Below are 18,896 nucleotides of genomic sequence, written 5' to 3'. Positions count from 1 at the left end.
ATATGTCATGACCTACCTGGCTCCAAAATCACAGAAAGGAAAACTTGAGTGGGCAGCTATTTACAGGTTTAGGGACACAAGTTATATAGCAGGAGTGTAATACATTTTTTAATGAATGAATGTTTCCCTTTGTTTCTCTCCACCTCCTCCCAATGCTTTGTAAATTCCACCACATCTTGAGGGACCCACTCAAATTTAGAAGCCTTATTTGCTGAAGAAGTAAGAACTTTCCAGAACTGCATTTCTGGGATACAATTAAGGTTGATCCAACTGAAGACAGTTGAATTCAGAACCCTGAAACAGCTCTCCCCTAGCCCTCCAACTTGAGAGTCTGCCTCCATCCCATTCCATCCCTCCTTCCTCCTTACGGTCTTAAAGAAGTGGTCAAGTGCCTTTACAGATTTTGATTTGAGAGAAGCAAATTACTCAGGATGGGGAAATACTTTGGGGACCTCTAGTACTGTCAGGTTGCCCCTTGCTAAATGAGAACAGCACAATGGAAAGACAACAGGTGCCTCTAACCAGGACCAAGAGCCTCTCAGGGGTAAGCGCTGTTCCAGAGCCCCTGAAAATTTCTGGACCCCAGTGGTATCAACCCCCGCCGCCACCCACCCAACACCCCTCAACACCCCCACAACATCTCCGCCCCGCCCCGCGTAGCCGACCCCGGCGTAAGGTATTCCCCTTGCCTGACCCTCGGGGGCCCAGGTGGGCGGGGCTCCATTGACACCTTTCCCAGCCTCTCTGGGAGGAGGCGGAGCCAGGGACCCGGCAAGCCAATGCTGGCGGTCCTGGTCACGCGCAGCCGGCGATCAGGCCAATGGGTGCCGGGGGGTGTGGCCAGAGCCTCTAGTTCAGGGCGTTTATAACAACTTGGAATTCGGCGCCTGGTCGCGCGCCTTGGTACGGCTGTGGATTCTCGCGCCGCGAGTGGGCAGGCGACCTGGGCTCTAGGTCTCTCTGCCCAGCCGATTCCTCCTCTGCCCTCGCTCACCTGCTCGCCATGGAGTCCTTGGCTTTCCCCCGGCGCCTCGGCCCGGCTCCCTCGGCCACCGCTGCCCTGGCCGCGGAGCTCGTTCGGCCTTTGGCCGACGGGCTCCTCAAGTCGCCCAAGCCCCTAATGAAGAAGCAGGCAGTGAAGCGGCACCACCACAAGCACAACCTGCGACACCGCTACGAGTTCCTGGAGACCCTGGGCAAGGGGACCTACGGGAAGGTGAAGAAGGCGCGGGAGAGCTCTGGGCGCCTGGTGAGTGCGGCTCCCTCTCGCGGCGCCAGCCGGCCAGGCTCGGGAGTTAGCCGCAGGCGGCGGGTGATGGAGGGTGGGCCGGGAGCTAGTGCCTTGCTTGGTGGACTTGCCCGCATTCAGTCTTTACCGCGCTGAGGTTGCGTATGTGTATTGGGTGCTGGTAGTGTTCACTGTAGAAATTGGCCATGGCTGTAGGGACAATGGTAGTGGACCTGAGAACCCCACCAACTCCGGTCAGCAAGTGATGATTGCCAAATAAGTGAGGCGGGGTGCATAGAGGACGAAAGGTGTCCAGAGATGAGAAGGCTTCCTAAAGACGATGAGACTTAAGTGGAATTTTGCTTGTAACAGACTATCCAATAGAGTGGGATGGGGAGAGGAAGTAGAAGGCACCTGATCTTAGCAAGGGGTTAGTAAATGTGTGTAGTTGAATGAAAAAGTGAATGAAGTGTCCAGTTCCTCAATTCAGTTCTAATAGTCTGGCAGCCCAGCATACTGTGGAGATATCACCCCCTCCCGGGGGGCGCGGGTGGGTTTGACATTTAGGTCCTTTCCAGGTCTAAGATTGAGTCAGAGTTTCATTGTGATGGGTTTTTAATTCTGGTAAATGTGAAACTAGGCTCTCGTGAAAGATCCACTGTGCCCCAAGATACCTTTGGGTTTGGGGCCTTTTCAGGTATGTGTCCTGTTAATTTGGGATGTGTGTGTGTGTATAGTAGTAGTAATCTGTGGGACCTTGTGTAATTTACTTTATCTCTGTACTCTGTTTCCCCTTCTGCAAAAATGAAGAAAACAGAGCCTCCCTCACAGCTGCTATGAGGATTGAATGAGATACAAATATGAATTTAAATTGTTACTGACAATAGAACCCGCCATGAGAACTGGTATTTATATTTGAAAAGGCTGGCCCCGAAGGGATAGCAGTTTTGCCAAAAGTTAACAATGGTCCCCAAACTTGAGTTTAATGTGCATAGGAATCACCTGGGTGCTTGTTTAAAATACTTCTTCATTCCTTCTCTAGTTCATCACCCAGAGGATTTTATTCTGAAGGTGTAGGATGGGGCCAAATAACCTGTATTTGGGGGGACGGCTGCGCCCTGCAGGCTTGGCATGTGGGATCAGGACGCAGATCAAACCTGTGCCCCCTGCAGTGGAATCGCAGAACCTTAATCACTGGACCGCCAGGGAAGGCCCTAAGTACTCTGTATTTTGACAGGCCTTTTAGGGCAGGTGGTTTAGGGATTGTTTTGCCAAATCCAGTTGGGTGCTGGTTATGAGATGTGCATGTATGTGTGTGTGCCTGCATGGGTGGCCATGGTCTGCCCTATCAGCTGTGGCAGGAGTTACCTCCCCAGACTGTTTGCTTTTGCAGCCAGTAGATGGTTTCAAATTCAAGAAGTCATTTCATTGGTGAAGGAGAGTGGATGCTGGGGAAAGGGAATGGATTATGGCCTCATCAATAGGACCGAGTATGTTTTTCCTGCTAACACCTGGCACAGTCCCCAGTTGCCTGCTGCCAGGTTACAGCTATTGGGCAATCATGTACTTCCTGGCTTTCCTTTTCTTTCTCTTTCTATAAAGTGTGAGGGCCGGGTGAGGCTCCAGGCTGGAGACAGCTGGGCCCAGGCTTTGTCAGGGGCTCAGCTGGAAAATAGCTGCTTGTGGCTCGTGCCTCTTTTGGGGGGCAGACTGGATTGGGGGCACTGGGGTGGCCTGGAAACTGAGATTGAAGTTCAGAAATCCCATTAAGCTCTTGACCTGGGTCACCGCATGTGTGTCTCTGTGTGTGTGTGAAAGAGAGAAAAGGAGAGATCATTGATTCTGGAATGAGATAAACCAACTTTCAGTTTTCAAACCTCAGTGGCTGTAGGCAGGGATTCCAGCTCTTATTACATCAGAACAGAGAGAATTCAGAAGGTGCTCCCTGGCTTCATGTCTCTTGTATACAGGGAGCCCACATCAGGAGGAGTGGGACCTGCCCTAAAGCTCCCTGATCCATAGACCACCCTGTACTTCTTGCTCAGGGTCTCCCTCCTCCTTGGAGAGCAGCTCTACGCGCTGCTAATTGTTTCTCAAAATTCTGGAGAGGAATCCTCCCCGCACGGCACCCCCATTCCTGTCTCTTCACTCTTCTCCCTGAAGAGAGACCAACCTGGTGCCTCAGGATCTTCAGTGGGGGAGAGGAGTGTGGGAGCAGCCCACAACCTCCCCTCAAAGTGAACTGAGGGTTCAGAGGAAAGCCCGCTGGGTGACTTCCATCTCAATTTCTCTCCACATTTCGCATTCCCACCCTGCCTGGATAGGATTCTCAGGGGCCAGATGGGATTGTCCAGAGGGAGGGGCGGGTGAGCAGGACTAATGGCTCCTCCAGGAGGGCATTAAAGGAAAAACCAATATTTGCTCTGGATCTCCTAGCTCTGACTACACTCCTGGTAGCCACTTGGCATTTCCTCCTTTGACTCTCACAGCTCTCCTGACCACCCCTCCCCTAAAAACAAAAACACCTGCTAGGGTCCCTGGAACGGTGGCGTCCCCCAAAGCCTTTAGGTTGATCTGCATGGAATTTTTACTCCATGAGGAGCACAGGGGAGTCCAAGGGGACAGTGATCTGGGGCAGGGGTGCTTCTGTCTCATATATTGGATTGTTGCATGGGATTTCAAAATGTTTGAAAATGACTGAGATGGTCTGATTCCTTCACTGACAGATGGGGACACTGAGGCCCAGAGAGGGAAGGGGACATGTCCTGTGGCTGGTTAGTGGCATGCCTGCAACATAGGCTCCTGACTTGACCACCCCAGGTGCTAGATGACCAATACTGAGTCTTGCACTGGGAGTTGGCTTTGGGCTGAGCCCAGGCTTGCCTCAGTGTGCTTTGTCATTCCAACAGCTAGCTCCGACTGCCTTTCCCAGAGCTCCAGGCGCGCTGAGGGTGGGAGGAGTCACTGGGAACAACCCCCACCCCCATACATACTGACAGTGTCGAGAGATCCCGAGTAGGTGAGCTCCACTACATTTTACTTTGTCAGGAAGACTGCTCAGCTCAGCATCAGAGTGCAAGCATTCAGAATCCTGGCTCTACTGCTTACCGGCTGTGTGACCTCTGTGTATCTCAGTTTCCTCATCTGTAAAGTGGGGATTATAATAATTCCTACCTCGTGGGGTCCTCATAGGATTAAATAAGATAATATATGTGAAGTGCTCAGCACAGTAGCTGACACACACAGTGTTACTATCCCAGCAAGGCTGGCTTTGTTGAGGTCCTACCCTCCCTCTCTTGGGGGAGGGAGAGTCCACCCCACCCTGGGTCTGTCCTGCCCTGAGCAAGAGAATGGCTCGTGCTCAGCTTCCCTAAGCCCTTTGGTCTCTACGTCGTTCAAAGTCCCAGCCTCTCCTTTAGCCCCTGATCCAGAGAAGGGCTCCCGCCTGGCCAGCTGCCAGAGGCCTCTTCTGTGCGGTGCTGCCCTCCCAGCTCCTCCTGCATCTGCCTGCTCAGCAGCAGGGAGGGAGACTCCAGCTGCAGGTGACTCTTGTCCTTGGACTCTGGCCAAACCACACAAGAGGGCTGGGCAGGGAAGCACCTTGCCTGGCAGCCTGGCAGAGTGGGCAAAGAAAGGGTGGGCACAGCATGGGGTTTAGGGGAAGCAGCTCAGCCTCCCCTCAGAGCCCATGCCTGCTCCCAGCCTGGTTCTCTGGCAGGCTGGGTGGGATGGTGAGCCATCCCCACTCTGCCAGCCCTGGCCAGCCCAGCCCAACCTCTCCTGCATTATCTAAATGGGTCATCCTCCAGCTCCTTGCCCCACCTCCCAGAGGCAGCTGCTCCGTGAAAGGCCAAAAAGGAGTCAAGGATCTTGGCTCCAACTCTGGGTGATAGCTATGACCAGAGATGCCCAGCTTGTACCCTCTCTCCCGGCACCTGAAACCAGCACCTCTAGATCTTCTTTTTCTAAGACCTTTCTGCCATCCTCTCCTGAATCCAGATTATTCTTTTTTTTTTTTTTTTTGCCGTATGCGGGCCTCTCACTGTTGTGGCCTCTCCCGTTGCGGAGCACAGGCTCTGGATGCGCAGGCTCAGTGGCCATGGCTCACGGGCCCAGCCGCTCCGCGGCATGTGAGATCTTCCTGGACCGGGGCACGAACCCGTGTCCCCTGCATTGGCAGGTGGACTCTCAACCACTGCGCCACCAGGGAAGCTCCAGATTATTCTTGATCTGAGTTCCTGTGGGGACAGGGAGGAGAGAAGGCAGTGTTTAACCAATTGAGCCCCAGCGCCCATCTCTCCAACGTCTTTGTATATCTGTAAGTGGGATGAGGGTGGCTGGTGGTACTGCACAGCCTGGCCCATGGTAGGGTGTGGGGCATTCCCTTCTACAGGGGTAGGAGGCAGGGAGCTGGAGGCAGGGCAGAGCATCTGCAAGGAACTTTTGTCTTCTGAAGTGGTGGTTTCTCCAGGCAACACCCCTCCATCTTGGGTCCTGACAGCCTTGATATGTTGAGGAACCTCGGAAGAGTCACCTTTCTGGACTTTTGTGTTTGCCATTTACAAAATGGGATAAGGAGTTAGCTCTGCTGCCTTTCCAGCATGCAGGGCCACAGCGGCAAGAAAATCACTGGGCTGGTATCAGTAGGAATTTTGCTCAGGCAGGTAAACATAGATATAGCGTGGGGCCTCTGAATAAACCTATTATAACAATCCTTGGTTAGCACCTTCCTGGCGTAGTAGCACGTGACCCATTTTTGAAGAAGCTCAGCGGAGAATGCTAGAGTTTGGAAGGGAGCTTAGAGATCCTAATGTGCAAATTCGTGTATAGTTCCTTTCCTTTCTTTCTGGCCTGTGCTCAAACCTTTCTCTCTGCCTGGAATACCCTTGTTGCACTGCCCCCCTCAAAGGCCTGCCCACCTCGGCTTGGCAAACCCCACTCTTCCTTCAAGATCTAAAACAGAGTTTTCCCCCAGGGGTGATTTGCCCTGCTCCTCCAGGCGAAGGAAGCTCTCCAGTGCTCCTGGAGCCCCTGGGCAGCCAGGGATCTCAACCGTCATGTTCATCGCACTAGACTGGACCAAGGGCCTTGGCGCAGGGGCTATGCAATTTTTGTCTGAATCTCCAACACCTACCATAGCTCCAGGCACCTACCATAGCGCCAGGCACGTAGTAGGCATTCAGCAAATGTTTGGAGGATAAATGTCCTTTTATTTTTCAGATGAGGACATTAAAACTAGCCAGGCCAGTTAACAGGATCATTTAAGTGACTTCTCTCTAGTTATGTAGCTCCAAAGGGGCAAATAAAGACTAGATACCTGGGCTCTTGACACCCCTCCACCGATCTGGTGTTCACATTTATATTGTCATTGTTGTGCCTCTGTTTCCTGCCCCCTCTGAGTAGGGTGGCCGTATAATATAACATCTCAACCCGAATACTTTGCGGAGTAAAAGGGGCACTGTTAATAATTATACGGGATGACCCAGGATTGTCCCCAGGGAGGTGGCCTTCCTACCTCTGGGTGATCCATTCAGCGACTGTTTTTCTCTTCCTTTCCTCTAGTCACTATATTTGAATGGTTGCTCAACTATATTGCAGATGAGAACAAAGGTCCCTCAAAATGAGTTCTCACAAACATGGCTGACTCTCCACCCATGCCTTGGAAAAAGGGCAGAAAGTCTTATCTGGGCACTGGTGCCATCAGTCAGGGATCAGCCCAATGACTTAACCAATAAATATTTATTTGTGATTTGTGTTCACCAGGAAACAGTTGAGGTCTGTCCAGTGGGACTAGGATAGATGGGGGAACAGTGGCCCAGCCCCACCAGGGCAGTGATACATGGCTCTTCTTGTCTGTCACCTGCTTGGGGACTGGTGGAGGCATGAGGACCTAAGTTGTTTCTTTCCTGGGAAGTACCAGCCAAGCTGTGGTCTCCTAAGACCTAACATAGACAATGCGGGGGCGGGGGGGGGGGGTGTCTTGACCTCACCCCCCGAGGCCAGAGCATGAGCTTGCAGGAGGACGGAACTGTCCACTAAGGATCAACAATTCTGATTTTAAACAGTAGACTTCCAGATTTGAAAGAAATAGATCTCAGGATTCAACCTGTACACCCTCTACCCACGCAGGGACTCCTTCTAGCACCCCTCAGAGCCCTTTATTTTTTTGAAACCTCATTTCTTTTAGGCCTTGTCTTCTTTAGAGCTCTGCCTCCTAGCCCACGATGATTTATCTCATTGTACATGTTTGTGTGTGTACAATTGTACATCCAAGATATGCCTAGTTTTTGCATATGTGTGTACCTTAAGCTCTCAGATATTTGTTTCATTATCTAGGTATGTGATTTTTTCTTTTTTGCTCTCTATTAATTCAGTTTTATGGGCCTTTATCTGAAGAGCTCATGGCATTTTATCTATTGTCTGATTTTTTTCTTTTTAACAGGAGAAAAACAAATTTAATTTCACATGTACAGGAACCCCCCCAATTATGTGGCTCCCCAACAGTCAGGCAATTGAGGCTTACCTGCCATCCCGAGCTAAGGAGAAGGGGGCAGGGGTCTGCCATTGGAAAGGGGAGGAAGGCAATTCACAGAAAGATGGGAAGAGCGAATGCTTGGTAGATAAATGTTTGCTGGGCCATGCAGATAAGTCTTCCTGATGAAAAAAGTTATCTCTGCTAATAGCGCTCTCTCTGGTACAAACCTCCTATCTAAATTCTTTAATGCAGTTAAGGGAGGGATAGAAAGCTCTTCTTGAGTCAGCTGAGCCTTCATCGTCTTCAGCTCAAAATCATCCACATGCCAAAGTGACAGTCTGGGGTAGCCTGCCCTGAGCCCCACCACCAAGTAATGCAATTACGTTTCAGTGCAGGCATTTGTGTTCATATTTATAATCACCATAACCTTTAAAGTCTCGGCAAACATGTTTAGTTGCCACTGGATTGGTGTGTCCTCATGTACAAGTGACAACTCTTTCATTTGTACCTAGAGTTCATTTTTTGCAGTTATAAGACCATAATTCTTTTCTGCAGTGATAATTCATAACTGAAAAATTATTAGAACATTATCTGATATATCAAGACGGTTGCAGCTCTGGAGTTTCTATGTAGGAGAGACTTTAATGGCTCTAGTGGGTTGGAATTAGGAGCAACAAGAGTTGTCTTGAAGCTTCACTGTATTGTCTGATTTTTAAAACAGAGAATTCAGAGAGAAAAGAACTAGTCCATAAAATCTCCCCTTCAGGGAGAGAAAAAGGGTCTGGAGAGGTGTTCAGGAACCAAGCTCCAGGCCGGTTGGAGGAGGATTTAAGCCCCTTCCCCCCATCCCCACCCCCTGGGCAATTCTAAGCCGGGGATTTTTCTGCTTAGCTCATTGGGGTGGTTTGGAGCAGAAGGGGTGGGGGGCGTGAAGAGAGCGCCTGAGGTGCAGCCCGGCCCCTGCAGCTGCAGCCTGGGCCCCTCCAGGGGCTTGGGCAGGAGACTCCATGGTGACCGTCCCTCCTGCTGCCATTGTCCTCCCTGCCCTGCTCTGGGAGGGCGAGAGAGCCGGGCCTCCCCTCTTTCATGGATGCAGCTCCAGGGGAGGAGCGGGGCGGAGGGCACGCCATCCCTGGCCTGTTGCCGGGGTGACCAGGCCCAGGGCATTGTGAGCTGCTCCTCTTACAGGATTACGGCTGTTCCGCATTCTTGTCTGAGGGGGACATAGGCCCGAGCCCGCGGTCCGCAGCGGAGCCGGAAGCCTTTGTCTGCCTCCAGAGCCCTGTGAAAGGGGGATTAGAGGCCCCGCCCCTTGGGCTCTGGGTTCCCTTTTTTCCAACTCCTTTTGAACCTTGAGGGGAGGCGAACCCTCCTGGGAAATGAACGAGGAGCTGTTTTCCTCAGCCTGTGCCTCGGGATTTCTCATAACTTGCCCCGCTCCTGTGAAGGGGAAGTCTTATATTTACCATTTGTGTCCTTGGACAGGACTTGTCAGGAACTGACCAGCCCTGTGACACCCCACCCCATACCCGCCCAGCGCCTGATGCCAGAGTTGTAGCCTCCGAGGGCCCCGGGGCATTTATATGGTCACTTCACAGAGTCAAAGCAGGAAAGCACCCCAGACATCTTAGTCCAGCCTGTTTATTTCACAGAAAACGAGGCTGGGAGAGGGCATGGGCCTTGCCCATGAGCACAGCAACAGAGCCTGGAGGGCCCAGGTCCCCTGACTCACCACGCGGTGTCTTCCCCACACACTGCATGCGCTGTTGGTACTCTGTCACCATCGCTGCTCAGTGCGGTGGAACAGAGAAGGGGGCGAGATGCCTCAGTCTCTAAGAGCTTTGCTTAAGCTGCTTCTTGGCGGTTCATTCTCCACTTCCTCTTGCCTCCTTCCACCCTTCCTGAACCCACCACATGTACCAGCCAGAGAGTTTAATCCTTAAATGGCATTTTCACCTTTACGGACAAGATAGCAAAGCCCAGAGGACTCTGTTTAACTGTCTAGTTGTTTGTTTGTTGCTGGGGGAGAGACATTACTTACCTAGACCGAAGAGACTAGCATTTTTTTCATAACTTTTTTGGGTGATTTTTGTGTGTGTGGTAAAGCATACGTAACATAAAAGGTTCCCTCCAGCCTCTCTGCCGCCCGCCCCAGTGAAGGGTGGAGAGGCTTCTCTGGGTGCGCGCTGTGGCCTTTGCAGCGGCTGTAGGCAGATCACCAGGGTCAGGGCTCCCAGAGTGTCCTCAGGGATGCCTTTACCTGCCAGACCTTTCTCCTCACTCTCCTGCATTCTCTGCTCCCAGGTGGCCATCAAGTTGATCCAGAAAGACAAAATCAAAGACGAGCAAGATCTGATGCACATTCGGCGAGAGATTGAGATCATGTCATCACTCAACCACCCCCACGTCATTGCCATCCACGAAGGTACAGAGGTGGAGCATTTGAAGCTGTGTGTGTGTGTGTGTGTGTGTGTGTGTGTGTACGTGTGTGTGTGTGTCCAGTTGGAACAGATGACACAGAGGTAAAAAAGACACAGGCTGGATTTGAAACCCAGCTATATGACTTTGGGCAACTAATTTAATTTTGTCTCTGGGCCTCAGTTCCTCATTTGTAAAATGGGATAATCCCACCTACATCACAGGGTTGTTGCAAAGATCAAATTAAATGTCACCAGGGAATTCCCTGGTGGTCCAGTGGTTAGGACTCTGTGCTTCCACCTCAGAGGGCACGGGTTTGATCCCTGGTCAGGGAACTAAGATCCCGCATGCCCTGTGGCACTGCCGAAAAAAAAAATTCAAATTAAATGTCACCAAGTGCTCCTCTCATGGGAGGAACTCCACAGATTGTAGGCATTTTTGTTCTTAGGTTTTCCGTACTGGAACACTGTCTCCCCAGACCAATGAGATCCTTAGCAATCTGGGGGAGGCTGAAACATACGGGGACCTGCACGCGTCTCAGGTGTGTGGGTGCTGTTTTTCTTCATATACAGGAGCCAGACCTCCTGTCCTCTGAATCATTCCTGCCATGGGGCTGGCTTCTACTTCTCCTCGTCTCTTGAAGCCTCCTCTTGCTCTGACATCGGTGCTGGCTTTCCACTCCAGCTGCCCTGTTCCCTGTGACCCAGACAACAAAGTGAGCAAGAGAGGGTGATGAGGGAAAGAGGGGGAGCAGCATCCCACACACACCTGTCTGCTTCCAGCCTTTACCTAATATCAGTTAGACAGGAAGCGAGGAATGGCAGGAACAGCAGGAAGGAGGAAAGGGAGCCTGTGGCTTTGCCCTCAGTCTGAATATTCCTGATAGGAAGAAAGAGAGGTCTCCTCTCTTAAGTTCTGTTTAGAGGAAGACTTAGGGCAGAGCCACTGACATGGCCCTGTGGCCTGAGCCTTTCCCATGAGCCCTAGCAGGTGGCTGGAAGGCTAATTGTTTCTCTGTTTATTTCCCCCAGGGAGGAGTGGGTTAAGCCAGGCTAAGCTTGGTGATTGGGCTGTGTGTGTGTGTGTGTGTGTGAGAATTCTTCCCCACACCCATTATCTATAGCTAGGTCTGGGAACTGAGCTCTGAAGCTTAGGATGTAGCTGCTACATACTGCACCTTCAGATTCAGCAAATGTTGGGGTGTCATAGTTACTGTGTATCTGGTAGACCTCCCCCAGATCCATCCCCATCCACAGACTTCAAGAGATATGGACTGGGGGGAAGGCTGCAGTCCTGGGAACTGACTTCTAACATAGCTGCTCTCCAGAATGTGCCCTGGCTGGCTCCTGACCCCCAATTTTACGGCACAAAGTTTGCACACATCCTGCAGAGATGTGGAGAACCACAGGGGTGGAGCCTCAGCTAGGCACCCCCCAGCATTCTGGACCACTGTGCTCCCCTAGGAAAAAGCACAGTCCTCCTGACCATATATCCAACTGCCTGGGAGCTGGGACTCTTCTTGGGAGAAGCCTCCTCTCTTAGCTCCTTCTCACAGGCTAGACAGTAATCTCTCTGGGGCTGGCTGAGCAAGCCAAACTCATAGGACTCGTTTGACACAAAGATGCAATATCACAGACACATGTTTTGACACACACCCTGCTGAAGGGCCAGTTTGGTGAACCAGCCATTCCCTACTTTTCCAGGAGGCAAGACAAGGCCTGAGGTGGCAATAGGGCCCCTTCCTCACATGGAGATGAGCCAGCTGGAGTAGGCTGGCTGCCAGGAGCCCAGCCAGTCAATTAATTACCAAATATTTATTGATCATTTCTATGTACAAAGCCCCAGCCTGGATATTCTGGACGGGAAGTCAAAGATGTTAAGGGTGATCAATATCTCAGCTCTCCATGGTACTTTACAGTCTACAAAGCACTTTCATACTTTATTCCTCTTCTGATCCTCAAGTCAGGCATTATTATGGGCATTATTTTTCAAGTTTATGCGTGAGGATGCTGATAATAAATATAACAGTAGGTACAGTCTGTTGAGTGCTTGCTTGTATGTCAGAGCCCACACCAGCTTGCTCCGCCAGCCTGAGAGCTGTGACTAACTTTTATCTATTCCTCGCCCCAGCTCTGTGACGTTGCTATCATTATCCCTCTTCAAATGAGGAAACTGAGGCACACTGATTGAATAACTTGCCGTGGTCACCCAGCTAGTAAATGATGGGGGCAGGATTCAAATCCCAAACCTACATTCTTACTGATGTATCTAGAAGAGATTTGCCCAGGGTCACGAGGCAAAAAAGTACTGAACCAGAGAGCCTGGTTTTTCATTCTCATCCAGTGATGTCTCAGAATTTGCAGGGTAGTGTTAAGAATCCTCCGAAGCCTGAACTTCCAAGGAAAGGGAGGGTGAGCCAGTTCCCTTGGCCTTAATTCGTTGCTACTGGAAGGTGTTGGGAGCATCAAAGGGCACTGTCCTGCCTCATTAGCAGATGTCTCTGGTGGGAGGTCCTGTCTGGTTTGGGGGCCTGGGAGTGATCCGTGTTCCCTAGTGGGGAGCAGTGCACTCTGGAGGGGCCTGACATTCCTGCCTTGCTCTGCCCCAGTGTTTGAGAACAGCAGCAAGATCGTGATCGTCATGGAGTACGCCAGCCGGGGCGACCTATATGACTACGTCAGTGAACGGCAGCGGCTCAGCGAGCGCGAAGCCCGGCATTTCTTCCGGCAGATTGTCTCCGCCGTGCACTACTGCCACCAGGTGAGCGGCACCTGCCTCAGCCCTGTGCTGAGGGGGTGGTCCCTGGTGCTCGGGGGCTGGTTTCACCAGAGAGATTCCATGACTGGTCCAGGATCACACAGGGAGATCGAAAGAGGCAAGACTCAATTCTGGACTCAGCCTGGGGAATGTTGGTGTCTCTGGCTTCAAGTCTCTTGGCTGGGGTTGGAAGGACCATGATTTGTTGTAGTACGTACCAGTAAAGATGGGCCTCCCAGCCTACCTGTGCTCACCCCCACGCGGCCCCCTTTGTGTTTCCCTCACTGTCCAGACCAGGTCCTCATGTCCTTCCCTCCCTGGTGGCCTTCCCCTGACCCTCCTCCCTCCCTCTTTCAGAACAGGGTTGTCCACCGGGATCTCAAGCTGGAGAACATCCTCTTAGATGCCAATGAAAATATCAAGGTGAGCCTCACTTCTTGTCTAAAGCTGCTTCCCTACCCCTCCCCAGCCTGTCTGCACTGTCCCTTGCCAAGCACCTCTAAGCCCTTAGGGGGTTCCAGAAGGAGCTGAGCAAAGCTCAGACTCTTATGTGGGTGCTGATAAGGACCTTAGCCATCATCCGTTTCAGTACCTCATTCTATGGATTGAAAGCTGAGGCCTTATGATAAGCAGTGATTTGCATGAGGTCCCATGGCTAGCAAGTGGCTGAGCCTCAGCTAGAACCAGAGTCTTCTGACTCCCTGACCAGTGCTCTTGACGTCACAAGGCTGAAGGAGTCTAGATCTAAGGTTGGCTTCTGCTCACAGCCTTGGAACTGGCACGGAGAGGCCATGGCCTGAGTTCTCCCCACCTGCACGCATGCACATGCACGCACGCATGCGCACTTTAATCTGCCGCAATTAGGTAGCCCTTTAGCACCTTTCACCACAGCAAGCACTCCAGAGCCAGCTTCCTGCTTTCTGCAGCTGCTGAATTCCCGTGTCTAAGTAGTTAAATTTAGGCCTGAGAAGTTCAGGTCGATGTGATAAACTCGGGTCTTGGGGCTGGAAGGGGAGACGGCAAGGGCTGGCCCCTGCAGATACCTGGAAGGGCTCTGACTCTGCAGTCGGACCCTCCTCAGAATCTTCCCGAACCCAGATCATAGTCCTTTCCCCAGTGGCCCCTGACCTGTGCCCTGAGGCGCCCTGGCACTGAGTTCATTTTCCTTACCAGTTGCACTGAGTTCATTTTCCTTACCAGTTCCCGGAGTAGGTGGGGCTCTCTTTGATGCTGACCAGGAAGGGGGAAGCCAGAGCCAATAAATCCACACAACCCAGGCAGGCACGAACTTTCCCATCTGCACCAATCATCTGCCTCATTATAGGCTTCAACTGGTAACTGCCTGATAGGAGGCCGATAAAACCCATAAATGAAGGAGCCAGAGTTCATAAACAACTTCTCCCCACCCTGGGCACACGTGACCATCTGCTGGGGATGAAGAGGTTGGGAGCAAAATGGCATTGGCCTCAGCCTTTGTCTGAGGATAGCTGGCGGAAGGGCCTTTCTGAGGAATGAGAAGATGGGCTTGGGGCCCCTCAAACCCTCAATGTCAGAGGGCTCAGGAAGTCCTGTAAGAAGATCCCTTCTACTGGGCTATAGCCATGACCGTAATCTTTGTTCTTCCTTCAGTACTGATTCTCAGCTATACTGGGCTGACCCCAGTCCCGCCACCACGTTCCTGCCCGGGTGTGGGCAGAGAGATGCATTCTTTGCTGGGAAGGGCAGCCCAAGCCCAGGTCATGGGGTAGCTTGCTTCTGAGGTTCATGGCATTGGCATAAGACATTGTCTGTCCCCCTCCAACTGGTAGACCCTTCCTTTAGTCAGTAAGTGGCCATTAGTCCCACCCATGGGTCACAGCTGTGCTAGGAGTTGCAGGAGGGGTGGGGGCAGGAGGTCAGCATGGGAAGCATATTGATGTGGCAGTATGAGGAGACGGAACTGACAAGCAGGGGCTACCGTGAGCCACTGCAAATTGTAGGGCTTCATGGGAGGAGGAGATCTCAGGGCAATGGAAGGCTTCCAGGAGGAGGTGTGCTTGCTGGGTCAGGAGGATGTGTGTAGGCAGAGAGAGCATCCCTGGAGTAGAGTACAGCGTGAGCAAAGGGGCCTGGGGAACAGTGAGGACCCTGGAGCTCCCCGACACCTCTGCCTACGCTTTCCTCATTGACACAACCTCCAAAGGGCTCTTTCTTCTAGGGCCTGAGCTGTGTTGGTGGTGCCCGGTATGGGGTAGGGGTCATGGGCACCCTTTCCTGCCGCTAGGGCCTGGGTTTCCCCGGGGTCTGGCGGGGGGCAGACCAGGAGCTATAGAACAACACAGGCCTTGGTGTGACCCCTGCCTGTGTTTGACCCAATTCTGCAGATCGCTGACTTTGGCCTCTCCAACCTCTACCACCAAGGCAAGTTCCTGCAGACATTCTGTGGGAGCCCCCTCTATGCCTCGCCCGAAATCGTCAACGGGAAGCCCTACACGGGCCCAGAGGTAAGTGTCTGGACTCCTCCGCCAGCCTGCCTCAGCTTAGATCCTGAGAGAGGGATGTGCTACTTTTCTAGTTATTCCCTTTCTCAGCTCACAAAACTCACTTCCCCACCAAAGTAGTGTATGGCCGGGTCTCTAGCGGGAGTGGCAAAACTGGAACAAGAGTCTTCTGCCCCCCAGTCTGGTTCTGTGCCCCTCACCTTCCACATTCCCATTTCCTTTCCCAGCCCCCAGCCAGCCTCCCTGGAGGGATGGTGTCTGTCACAGCCAGCACTCCTGGCCCAGAAGGGATGACCTCATCACTGATCTTATGTTTGTGGCTGCTCCTCCCAAGGGGAGGCAGATGACAGCAGCTCTCCATGAACCTCAGTCCCTTCTGCAGCGTCACCCTCTCTGCCCCTGGGTACTAGAAGGAGGTGGTCCTCAGATACACTGGGCTCTGGGTTCTCCAACATGGGCTCCCTTTTCCCCATGGTACTGAATGAAGGTGAGGCTGGAAGCCCTCTAGCCTGTGGCATGAGGAGGTCCTTGATCCTCTCTCTCCCTCAGGTGGACAGCTGGTCCCTTGGTGTTCTTCTGTACATCCTGGTGCATGGCTCCATGCCCTTTGATGGGCAGGACCATAAGACGCTGGTGAAACAGATCAGCAATGGGGCCTACCGGCAGCCGCCTAAACCCTCTGGTGAGTGAGAGGTGTAGGTGTTCTCATCTAGGTGTTGGGTGTCCTTTGCTCATTCCTGAGGCAGCAATTAAACAGTGACAGTAAAGTGAAGAGGGCAGCCCACTGTAGATGGAGTGTACCTTCCACCTCAACTCCTGCTGTCATCTCTTTGCCTCCTATGTCTGTGACCTCTGAGGAAGGAAGGGATAGCTCCTTCCTTCCTTTATGGGCAAGCTTTATCATATTTGGAAAGTGCTTCCTAAGGTCTAGCTTAGATCCTCTTTGCTACAATTGTCTCATTTCCTACTGCTTTTGTCCTTGTCCTTAGAAATCTTTTTGTCCTTTCACGTACGATGTGTAAGGCAAGAAGAAAGGTGTGAGGACCTTGGTTTACTCTTGAACAGTCCCTACCCTCAGAGGGTTGCATGTCAGTGGAGCAAAGGAGGATACACACTAACACATAAACATGGCTGTGGTCCTGAGGGGTGGTGGGATGCAGGAGGAAACCCGACAGTCAATCCAGGGAAGCTGGAGACTGGGGGGCCGGCCCGGGCTGCAGCGTGTATGGAGCCCTAGATGGGAGTGGCATATCTGACACAGGAGTGAGCAGTGTCTTAGCACAAATGGGGGTAAGCCAGTGAGGGGGACTGTGGGTGCCCATGCTCATGCCTATGGATCTGAAACCCTTCTCCTTCTTCTTTTAGATGCCTGTGGTCTGATCCGGTGGCTATTAATGGTGAACCCTACCCGCCGGGCCACCCTGGAGGATGTGGCCAGTCATTGGTGGGTAAACTGGGGTTATGCCACCCGTGTCGGGGAGCAGGAAGCTGTGCACGAGGGAAGGCGCACCGGCGGCGACTCTGGCCGGGCCTCCGTGGCTGACTGGCTCCGGCGGTCCTCCCGCCCCCTCCTGGAGAACGGGGCCAAGGTCTGCAGCTTCTTCAAGCAGCACGCGCCTGGAGGCGGGAGTCTCGCCCCTGGCCTGGAGCGCCAGCATTCGCTCAAGAAGTCCCGCAGAGAGAATGACATGGCCCAGACTCTCCAGGGGGACCCAGCTGCTGACGCCTCCCCTCGCCCTGGCAAGGGCAACCTCAAGCTGCCGAAAAGCATTCTCAAGAAGAAGGCATCGACCTCCTCGGAAGGGGCAAGGGAGGGCCCTGAGCTTGGCCCCGTCCCTGTGAGCCCAGGACAGGCTGCCCCCCCGCTCCCCAAGAAGGGCATCCTCAAGAAGTCTCGCCAGCGGGAATCCGGCTACTACTCCTCTCCTGAACCCAGTGAGTCTGGGGAGCTCTTGGATGCAGGGGACGTGTTTGTAAGTGGGGATGCCATGGGGCACACGCCCCCCCAAACCTCAGGGCTGCTGCTCCATCGCAAGGGCATCCTCAAACACAACAGCAAGTTCTCCCACGCAGCCCTGGAGCTCACAGCCCACACCGCTTTTGGTTCTTTGGATGAACTGGCCCCACCTCACCCTCCAGCCCGGGCCAGCCGCCCCACGGGGGCAGTGAGTGAGGACAGCATCCTGTCCTCTGAGTCCTTTGACCAGCTGGACTTGCCCGAACGGCTCCCTGAGCCCCCACTGCGGGGCTGTGTGTCTGTGGACAACCTCGTGGGGCTTGAGGAGCCCCCCTCAGAGGGCCCTGGAAGCAGGTCCCTGAGGTGCTGGCGGCAGGACCCCCTGGGGGACAGCTGCTTTTCCCTGATGGACTGCCAGGAGGTGACAGAGGCCTACCAACAGTCACTGGGGGTCTGCTCAAAGCTCAGCTGAAGGTGGGGGGCGTTGCCCCATCCCGGCTGGCTCTAAGACGCAGCTGGCTGCACCCTGAGGGGAAACTGCCTTCTTCCCTGCCTCCCAGGACCAGCATCCCAGCCCAGAAGGCTGGGATGGTTTGCAATTGAGCCCTGGGGAGGGCTGGATGTGGGAAGTGGGCAAGTGAAGTGTACTGAGGGTTCAATGTCTTCAGCCGCATGGAACCAAGAAGGTAGTAGAAGGGAAATGAGTAGAGAAGTAGAGAGGAAGGCCCAAGGCTGAGTCCAGGTTGCCTGTTTCTTGTACACATAGTAGGGCCGCAGAGAGCTGGAAAGAGTGCTCCCAGCGCCCAGCTCCTATAAAGAGTAAGTTTTGTGCATGGTGCCCTCCTGCCAAGGTGGGGATGGAAACTCTTGAAGTTCACATACACATTCCCATCTCCACCAACCACTCAAACTGGAGTGTGGCACCCCCCTAATGTGCCTGGGGTGTCCTGGGAGTGGTCTTCTAGAGTGTGCCCTTCCTTATTTATCTGAGCAGTAAGGGAACACAGCCTCTGTTTCCTCAAAGGTTCTCTCCCCTTTCGCATCCTCCAAACCTGGCCCAAGCCTCCTGGAGTCGCTGCTATGAATCTAAAAGACTTGAAAAGGCTCGGGCTGCTACTGGACATCATCTCAAGGGGCCCGGCTTCCCCTGGACCCCACCTTGGACCTCAAAGACTCTGAACTTCTCTAGCCTCCAAGCTGCTCCTGCTACTGAGAATGGATGTGTCTGTTTCTCTGGGCTTTCAGGGCCTAGAATGTTCTTATTTATTTTTATGTTTTCAGCTCTGCATTTTTAAAATAGTGAATCTTACTGTTTTCAATAATGTGAATACTATGTTCTGGGGAAATGCACTATGATATCTAAGTTTTGTGTACAGGGAGATATTTTTGCAATGATTCCCTACTGATCAAGGGGAAGCCGGGGGCCTTTTATAAATCTACATGTCCCATCGCTCTGTCTGGAAGGGGTCTCTGGCTCCCTCACTCCACGCCCTGATTCTATCTACCTGATGGTCCCTCTTCCCTTCTGTGGTGGCTAGAAAGAGCCACCCCATTAAAAACCAGAACGATGATTGGAAAATA

The 18,896-nt window shown here is 52.8% G+C and overlaps 1 protein-coding gene across 1 annotated transcript; it reads left to right on the top strand.

The window, feature by feature from the left end:
• Positions 1 to 884: 884 nt before the first annotated feature.
• On the top strand, positions 885 to 18,894 carry NUAK2 (NUAK family kinase 2). The gene is made up of 7 exons (XM_019918304.3): positions 885 to 1,249; positions 10,008 to 10,128; positions 12,730 to 12,881; positions 13,236 to 13,301; positions 15,242 to 15,361; positions 15,908 to 16,040; positions 16,724 to 18,894. Exons 1-7 carry the CDS (start codon positions 1,004 to 1,006, stop codon positions 17,785 to 17,787), a joined length of 1,902 nt encoding a protein of 633 aa, XP_019773863.1. The 5' UTR covers positions 885 to 1,003; the 3' UTR covers positions 17,788 to 18,894.
• Positions 18,895 to 18,896: the final 2 nt, after the last annotated feature.

Source organism: Tursiops truncatus, chromosome 1 (assembly GCF_011762595.2).
Source record: "Tursiops truncatus isolate mTurTru1 chromosome 1, mTurTru1.mat.Y, whole genome shotgun sequence".
NCBI lineage: Eukaryota > Metazoa > Chordata > Mammalia > Artiodactyla > Delphinidae > Tursiops > Tursiops truncatus.
This window is presented reverse-complemented; position numbering and strand designations above follow the sequence as displayed.

Bases quoted from the DNA above. Each gene is read 5' to 3' on its own strand.
- NUAK2 (XM_019918304.3), top strand. From the start codon at position 1,004: ATGGAGTCCTTGGCTTTCCCCCGGCGCCTCGGCCCGGCTCCCTCGGCC. The intron at 13,302-15,241 runs GTGAGCCTCACT...CCAATTCTGCAG, and splicing joins ATGCCAATGAAAATATCAAG to ATCGCTGACTTTGGCCTCTC. The intron at 16,041-16,723 runs GTGAGTGAGAGG...TTCTTCTTTTAG, and splicing joins GCAGCCGCCTAAACCCTCTG to ATGCCTGTGGTCTGATCCGG.